General features: G+C 46.7%; 1 protein-coding gene across 1 annotated transcript; it reads left to right on the top strand.

Moving 5' to 3' along the window:
* Nucleotides 1–1,242: 1,242 nt before the first annotated feature.
* On the top strand, nucleotides 1,243–8,223 carry LOC146895798 (UL16-binding protein 1-like). Its single transcript, XM_087899881.1, has 5 exons — nucleotides 1,243–1,412; nucleotides 6,021–6,278; nucleotides 6,621–6,899; nucleotides 7,469–7,638; nucleotides 8,152–8,223. Exons 1-5 carry the CDS (start codon nucleotides 1,316–1,318, stop codon nucleotides 8,221–8,223), a joined length of 876 nt encoding a protein of 291 aa, XP_087756007.1. The 5' UTR covers nucleotides 1,243–1,315.
* Nucleotides 8,224–8,837: the final 614 nt, after the last annotated feature.

The raw sequence follows: 8,837 nt of genomic DNA, 5'->3' as shown, positions 1-8,837 counted from the left end.
CCCCCAGGCCACTATGCTGGAACTGACCCGAAGTCACCTCCCTTTCTGGGTGGCAGAACGTGCCATGCAAGCTTCCACAGGAGGTCAGCCACCAATAGCAACCAGCTGTTGATGCCTTTGGACCACATAAGTGAGCAGCATGCCACAGTAACCCTTATCTGTGCAGAACTGGCACACCTACCTTGATGGTATGCATTGAACTTAAGACCTGCTCAGCAAGAGGGACATCATGCCTGGTACAGGAAACATAGCTAACTAATGAGTACTGAAGTCATGGTAATTGGAGGAGAATCCACAACCACGGATTTACTAAATTAGCATAATCTCTAACAACAATCTATAAACATTTGTCCTTAAACACCAGGGTAAATGTATTCTTCACTCTCATCAAGGGAATGTCTCTTTGTAATGAAAGGAGATCACTGCAGAAAACCACGGCCAATCAATATGCACAGTTGTGAAGCCCATTCCTAAGGGATACATTTTCCAAACACTCCCACAGCTAAGACTCAGGGAAAAATGCAGAAGAGGGGATGGAATTCCTACATGGGTCCTCTGGAAGAGCAGTCAGGACTCTTAACCTCTGAGTCCTCTCTACAGGGTTGAATCTGCTTTTTACTAGAATAATCTTGTGATTGTAGAGGTTTCCTAAAGGTCTTAGGTTCCAGTATCACGGAGTTAGGAAGAAAAATCACAGCCTTGCTGACAAGATAGTTATTAAGACTCTCCAATGGGGAGGGGGTATTGTTAAAGGAAGGAAATAGAAAGGGGTGAGGGGAGAGTGACAAGGACACCTTGTAGGTGGAGAGTGCTGGGCCACTATGCTAAGCATTAGGACAATTAAAATGTCGGGAGGGGGGGAGGACAGGGTTGAGAGGAAGGCTCCTGGTGAGGCTGAAGCTAAAGCAGGTGTGTGTCAAATACTCAGGAGAGAAACTCCTAGTGTGGCTCAAGCTGCTGTAGGCATGACTGGCCTTAAGTTACACAAGCTGCCAGAACAGTGTCCTGCCCACAAAAACACAAAATTATGACTGCAAGGGTGTAATTGGCAGTTTCAGTTACCAAGCAAGGGAGAGTGTCAGGGAGGGCCAAGGGGTGTGAGAGCCTGGGGACTACAACCAGGGCAGGGTTGCTCCACTCAGATGATGATAGTCTCCACCTGCCAGAGGGAGGGACCACAGCAGTCTGTTAAAAATGCACCAGTGCAGAGTACTCACAGACTCTGTGGATCTTTGTGCAGGGTGCTCTGCAGGTCTCCCCTGAGCCCTCACTGCTTCCCTCCTCAGATCTGGTTACTATACCTGTTGTTCAAGGTATGGGAAGGAATGCAGCCACCAAGAACTCTCCTTCCACTAAGGCGCTACTCTTCTCAGTTCTACTGATCTGTCTGTGGTCCATGCTACCTGCCAGGGGTGAGTTGCTATATTCTAACTGCAGGGGTACAGGGAATGGGAAGGAGAAGGAGAGGAGAACCAGTCTATTGAATCCTAGGGTAGCAGTCATCCTCAGGGAAGTGCCTGAACCCAAGGAAACCCAGAAGTGCTGTCTCATGCTCTGCCCACTTTATACCATCAGGTAAGGACTAGGAAAATTACCTGATTTGAAAGAAAAATAAGGAGGGCGGGGGACAAGGATGCCAAAGGGGAATCCAGCTCATGTGCTCAGCCCTCAGTCATACTGGGTGGGGAGGGGAGCCCAGGAAGTCTAAGCCTAGCCAAGAAACCCCAGTGTGACTCCCTGCCAAGGACCTCAGACAGATTCTGAGCTTCTATGGACTTAAGGCAATCTATGCTCTGAAAACTGTCTTCCCAGCCTCAGAAGTATTTCCAACTTTCTGGAACTCTTTGCCCTCAAACTTTATTTCCCACCATTCCATGGTATTCTTCCTCAGATCATAATAGATGCTTCGAGGGACACAGCAGTCACAACCACCCTCTCTTTCACCTTTTGTCCTTAAAATGCAGGATTTCACATCATAGACCACACTACAGAATTTGCAGCAATTCCTTTTCTTCTTAGATTTTTCAGGTGCTAGAATTACAATTTTGTACCAGCAAGATCAGTTTCAATGCCATAAGATTCATCAACCACCTTCCGGCTCAGTGCCCTTCCCTGCGCCCATCTAACGTTATCCACTCCCCATCCATAAAGTGCCTTCAGCCCCTTTTCTACCAGGTAACAATCTGTGGGTTAGCACCGTAGCTAACCAAGGCTGACTATACTGGATTCTGGCAATGGTACTAGACCAGGATGTGTGGAAGGCTCTACTCTTGCCTCCCAGGCCCCATGTACTCAGCCTCCTGGGAAAACAGCGTCCAATAATGATGTTCATTTAGGCAGGAGTAAGTTCCTTTATTCCTGTAAATGGTGAGCACTAAATATTTCCAACCTGGTAAGCCTCACTATATCTATCCTGCATCAAATGCTCAATTCTACCTTTAGTGTGACAGACTTGGAATGCAACAAGCTCATGAATGGGACAGCAAATGTGGTTACCATCACTCTTCTGACCCCAGATTAGTGTGTACCCCATGTCCCAATACCAGAGCCCATTGCCACAGAGTGTCTTCATAAGAACTTTGAAAGCTGTGTGTTTCCCAGAAAGCAGTGGGTTCGATGCTGCCTTTGACTCCTGTGTCAACTAGAAATGAGATGAAGAGACCCTGGATTTAGGGACTTTTTATGGCTCACTGCTGTCCAGTGGATTCCTTAGATCCCATGGCCGTAGAGGTCACTATTGAAGCCTGAGGTGCTTGCTGAAGAAGAGGTGAAAGCTTACTTGAGAACTAACCTCAGCCTCTTAATGTAGATGAGGTAAGATCTCCACAACCATCTGGGGAACAGGAGATGTTCTATCAGACAAGAGTCCTTGTCTCTCCCTGCTATGCAGCTCTCAACACACAAGTGACCTGTTATGTCCCTGCAGCAATGTTTATCTTCTGGACATCTTCTCTGACTGTGACCTGTCCACCTAATAGCCTAGTGGGAAAGAAATCCTCTCATGATGTCTCCCTGGGACCTGATAGGCTCTCTCATAGCCTAGGACCACAGATCACTCTCTCAGGATCTATTACCATGTCAGCAGCCTCAGTGAAACAAAGCATTTTCCCTGCTATAGGTGGGTCAGGCTGGTCACTGACCAAGCAACGTGGTTCTCCAATTAGACATAAACTCCACCCAGGGTCATTTCTGAGAACTGACACATCAGGCTGACAGATTGTCCTGAGTAAGAGAGTCCTAGAGGAAGATCCAGCCATGTTCTTTGTTGGTTTATTGTCTCTGGATGCTTTGAAGTTTCAAGAGCAGAGCTGAGCAGGTCTAACACAGACTGCCTGTTCTGTGAAGACTTCAGTACTGATATAGTAGCTGTATTCGTCCCTTTCTGCTGCTGTGATGGAGACCAAGGCTACAGTCACACAGAAGGAAGGGTTTGGGATCTTAGAGTTTCAGAGGAACAAGAGTCCATCACCCCACAGCAGAGAAGCATGGCTCCTGGAGCGCATGGTGGCTGGAACAGCAAGCTTAAAGTCTACATATTTTAGGCTTGGCCTAGGTTTCTGAGACAAGGTCCCACTATTTAGTTCCTGATGTCCTAGAACTTTCTATACAAAACAGACTGGATATAAACTCATAAAGATGTGAGCACTCTGCCTCTCAAGTGCTGGAATGAGAGCCATGTGTTACCATGCCCAACTAAAAGCACATGTCTTAAACCTCAAGCAAGGGTCCAAGAAAAGAAATGGGAATGGGGTTTAAGCCACACCCCCAGTGAAATACTTCCTTCAGCCAGGCCATACCACGTAAACCTATCCAAACATCTGCCAACTACTGGGGACCAAGTATTCAAACACCATACACTATAGGACAGGTTCATTCAAACCAGCACACCATCCATTCACAGGAGCATCTCTGGGTTCATCCCTGAGTGACAGGGCAGTAATGAAGCCGTGCTGTAAGAAGACTACCCTTGCTGCAGGGCAGAGTGGTCCCTCTTGTTGGGGCCTGATCTGTCAGTCCCCTAGGAAGTAACTCTGTGTCTGTCTTGGAGGGTCCAGTTTTAATTGCTTTATATATTTATGCTTTGACTGCATGCGTATATGTGATGCACATATGCACCTGTTGCTTTTGGAGACCAAAAGAGGACATTGGGTCTCCTGGAATGGAGTCACAGGCAGTGGTGAGTCACTGTGTGAGATTGCTGAGAATCAACCCTGGATCCTCTGCAAGAGCAACAAATGCTCTTAACTCCTGCATCACCTCTGTAGCCCCAGAGCTTCAATTTAAACAATGGGCACAGGTGTCTGGGTTTTCATGAGATAGCAGCTTTCAGCTTCTTGATTACCTATTTTGTCTTTAATTATTAGAATCCAGTCACATCTGGGTCTGGTAACCATCTCTCTATAGTTAGAATTTTTCTGTTCTGTTAGCCATGACCCCCTTACACAGTTAGTCTTCAAGGTAGATCCCCCTTACTTGTCAATGGACCACTGTCCTTGATGTTACTGCTCCTGATCATTCCATCCTATATTTTTTTTCTGTACTATAGCTGCTAAGATTCCAAGTTAGAAATCCAGTTTCCTAACCCCAAACCAGCCTTGAGCCATGATAACGCCTGAGATTCCAGCAAAGATGGTGCCCTTCTCCCTGGTCCTTCTCACTGTGCTTCTCAGCAGAGATGCTCCAGCATCCACAGACAGCACGGACTCTGCACACTTCTTCGGGAAATGTTTGCTGCTCCATCGACTCTGGCACATGCACAGCTCTGAAATTTTTGATACCACTCTTTTACCACAAAATTTAACCAGCTGAAGGGGCGAGGTCGATTGGTAATTAACCAGGCCTACTCAATACAAAAATATTTAGCTTTTCATAAATGGGAAAAAGGGAAAAACTTACATGACCAGGAGAGCAGGGAACCAAAGAGAGGAAGTGGCAAGGCACTTTGATCTTTTATTTGTTTTGTGTGGCCCCAGGGGGGACACACCCTAAGCAGAATGCAATTGGCTTAAGTTCCCCATCAACCTGCCTAGATTTTTTTTTGTATTATACTATGCCCTATCATCCAATCAATTCTAAGAAGCAATCCCTGAAGCACTGCATTGTGTACACGGGTCTGTCAATGCTCTATTCAAGTTTCATACTGTTGCTATGATGAACAGTCTACCAAATAAAAGTTAAGGGAGAAACTAATTTATTTGACCCCCTACCTCTAAGTCATAGTCTGTCACTGAGGGAGGTCAGGGCAGGTACTCAGAGGCAGGCCCACGTGCTATTCCACACAGCATTATCTATGAGTAAGAAACCCACTTCACAGCCAGAGAGACACAGTAGGAACCATGGAGGATGCTGCCTACTGTCTGGATCACCAGCTCCTGCTTAGCTAGATTTCTAATCCAGCTAGAGACCACCTGTCCAGGGAATGATAATGCCCACAGTGGCCAGGTGTTCCTACATTATTAATAGTGAAAACGGCCCCTCAGTAGACACTCCCTTCTTAGGTGACTCTAGGCTTTATTAAACTAACAGCATGATAACCAGCAAAGATGTTCAAGTCTATGATCTGAGAGTACAGAGCAGTGAAAATGGTGTCCATGCAACTTCTGTCCCATCCTCACCCGGCTCCACTCTGCCCCACCAGCCTCACGCACCATCCTGTCTCCACACGGTCTACATGAGCAGCTTCTGGAGATTCTACAGGATGAACAGATCCAGAAAAGACATCCTGAACATTTTTTGCCATAACTGGTAGGGTCAACCCCTAAAAAGTTCATGTGGTAGCACATCGGAGACTTGTCCTGGTAGAGAACAGGGGCTGGCCACACCTCTACCTGCATTTTCAAGCAAGAGAAAATGACTAAACTTTTTTTTTTTTTAGCACATTCAGGGTTTTTATTTCATTTTTCTTAATTTCATTCTCTTCTTTTAGAGATTCCCTTCCAGAGGACTTTCTTGTTCCACAGGCAGAGACTGTCTCTGACCCTGCTCCTCAACCCTAACCTCACAGCATGTTTCCTCCACAGAGGCTGCCTCTCTTTGCTACAGCTTCACTGTTGGCAAGTCAGGGTCTGGACCATGGTGGCAGGAAGTCCAAGGACAACTGAATGAAAAGACTTTTATTTCCTGTGACAATAACAACAACTGCCATACCACTGGTCTTCTAAGGGACAAACTGAATGCCACAGAGTCCTGGGAAGAACAGGCTGGCACTCTGAGAGATGGAATTGAACGGTTCAAAAAACAAGTGATTGACATGAAGCAGGAGACTAATACCATCGGAGGTGAGTTTGAAATTACCCCCATATTGCGGGTGATGCTGCTCAGTGATAGAGTGCTTACCTAGCATGCATGTGGCCATAGGTTCAATCTCCACTGCTACAAAATAAACAAAAGAACAATCAGATGGCTCCCAGAACAAAAGAACAGTGAATGTGACAGGTTGGGGGCATTCATTGTTTGCTTGGAGGAAAAGAAATGAATCATTGGTTGTCCCTCCCACCTCAGAGGTCCAGCACTAAGGTTAAAATGTGGAAGGTAGAGCAAGGTCAGAGGATAGGAGGGGAGGGAGGGAGGTGGACAGGATTCATCAAAGCCAGAGGCTGATCCCTTTCCAATGGGCACAGAGCCCTTCACTGTGCAGGTCAAGCAATGCTGTTGGCATGAAGCAGATGGGCATTCCTATGCATCCTGTGACTTATACCTCAACGAACATAAAGTGCTGAATCTTCACCCAAATACTGGAAAGTGGACTGAAGTTGGTCCTGGATCCTTGTGGATAAAAGAGATGTGGGAGAAAAATGAAGATTTAACAGGCTTCTTATACAGGACCTCACAGGGGGACTGCAAGGCCTGGCTTAAGAAGATAAAAAGGTCACACTTGGAAGAAAAGCTGGAGCCGACAGGTAACTTGGGAAAAGCTCTTTAGAGATGAGGTCTGTGTGTGTGTGTGTGTGTGTGTGTGTGTGTGTGTGTGTGTGTGTGTGATAGTCTAATCACTATGAGTTCTTGAGTGTATGGTTATTTTTTCCATCAATCATTTCCATTTTCACCCTCTCATATCGCATTAAGTGTGTTATATTGCCTTAAGTGCAGTTCTCACTGACTGTCACAGCATAGCATAACTGTATTTTGTTTTCTGACCTTTTCCTCATTCTAGACTCACTATTTCTTTCATCTCACCTGATTTTTCTTCTTCCCTGTCACTGTTCTCACAGGTCACCCTCATGCCTGCTCTCCTGCCAGCAGGAAAGATGAGGTCCCATCATTACCCTGCTTCCCCTACCATAGCTGCATGAGTCTTTTGAGATCAGGGGACATGTCCTCTCTCCCTTCCAATGCAGGACCCACCTAAACAGTTGTTGCATAGTAACGGAGGTGGAACTTTAGTGTTGCTGATGACCCAGAACTAAGGTGAGATTTCCTAAGATTTGATGTCTGCTCAAAGACTCAACTTGCATTTCTACTTCACCCACAACAACTACAACTCCAGATGTGAACTTTCCTTTGTCCATGGCCTTCAATCCCAACATCCCTCTTTTGTTGATAATCTTTCCCAAGTCCATTCTTCTGTGGTTTCTGATGAGAATCATAACAATGAGAGGTGTGAAGTGCAGTTTTGGGAGCGGGGTAAGGGAAAGATGGGTGAGCAGTGAAGAAGCCAGAGTGAACTCATGGAGTCTTGCCTTGTCCCTCATCTAGAGCATTTAACTGAAAAAAGGAGGCAGGAGATCAGGAGTTGATGTCACCTGCAAGCAGCAGCTTGTGCATGTTCAGCCTCAACAGGACAGGAATCATGTCACAGACTAGTGGGGAATGAGGAGGGAACACAGCAGATTCCTAATTAGGAGGGTCGGTTATATGGTGCAGACATGGAGACAACAGGAACACAAAAGAACATGGTAGTTCAACTCAAGGTGTAAGGGAAGATTTAATCTTGCAGAGAAAGATAAAGAAGATATAAATACAGAGACAGCCTAGTGATGAGACCACTTGCTGCACATGAATCAGATCCAGATTCAATTCCCAGCCCTGACATGGCAGTCAGAGCATATAACTCCAGCAACACGGGATCCAGTCCCTTCTTCCCCAAAGACGCCTGGTGTACACACAGTGCACTTAAAAACACGTAGGCTCACACTCTTACACTAAAAATAGAAATTTATCGAGCAGCAGCAGCGGCCACCAGAGCCCCTGGAGCAGTGTCCCCACTGCAGGCTGGGGGACTGAGCTGCTGCTGGAGTCTACAGCTCCCATCTGGGCTGCTCAGATGGCCAAGGTGGGGTTGAGACAGTCATATCCACACCTGTGTGTGTCACCCTAAAGCTGAGAAAGAATGGAGAAGAAGGCTGGACAGGGGTCCCCATGACTCCTCCACCCCCCCATCAGGTCCTGAGTCAGGAAGCAGAGTTGGTCATCACCACTTTATTCTGATCTCCAGGTCTGCAGCAGCGTCTGGGGATCTGGGACATGGGAAAGAAGGAGGAAGACAATAGGGGATCCAGGATGGAGAGCCCAGGGGTGATGGAGGAGGGAACTGAATGACCCTCAGTGAAGGTGGCTGTTGGTAGTGATGACTGGTACAGGCACCCAGAAGAACTGAACCAGGCTCTCCTCACCCTTCAAAAGATGTTTCTTTGCTGCAGGTTGGAGATGCTCCAGAGAAGGTCATAAGGGTTCATCTGGTGCCACCACTCTCCCTTCCATCAGCCTCCATCAGATGAATCAGGATGCTGCACACACAGCATTTCATGATCTTCACTCTGTGCAGTCACTTGGGCCCTTTCCTATCAGCTCTTACTGTTTCCCTGGTGCTCCCTGGGAGGAGATGTGAAAAAGACTGT

This window comes from Myodes glareolus, chromosome 1 (assembly GCF_982192425.1).
Source record: "Myodes glareolus chromosome 1, mMyoGla1.1, whole genome shotgun sequence".
NCBI lineage: Eukaryota > Metazoa > Chordata > Mammalia > Rodentia > Cricetidae > Myodes > Myodes glareolus.
The sequence above is the reverse complement of the archived record's forward strand: the minus strand, read 5'-3'. Positions and strand labels throughout refer to the sequence as shown.

Bases quoted from the DNA above. Each gene is read 5' to 3' on its own strand.
- LOC146895798 (XM_087899881.1), top strand. From the start codon at position 1,316: ATGGGAAGGAATGCAGCCACCAAGAACTCTCCTTCCACTAAGGCGCTA. The intron at 1,413-6,020 runs GTGAGTTGCTAT...TTTCCTCCACAG, and splicing joins GTCCATGCTACCTGCCAGGG to AGGCTGCCTCTCTTTGCTAC. The intron at 6,279-6,620 runs GTGAGTTTGAAA...CAATGGGCACAG, and splicing joins GGAGACTAATACCATCGGAG to AGCCCTTCACTGTGCAGGTC.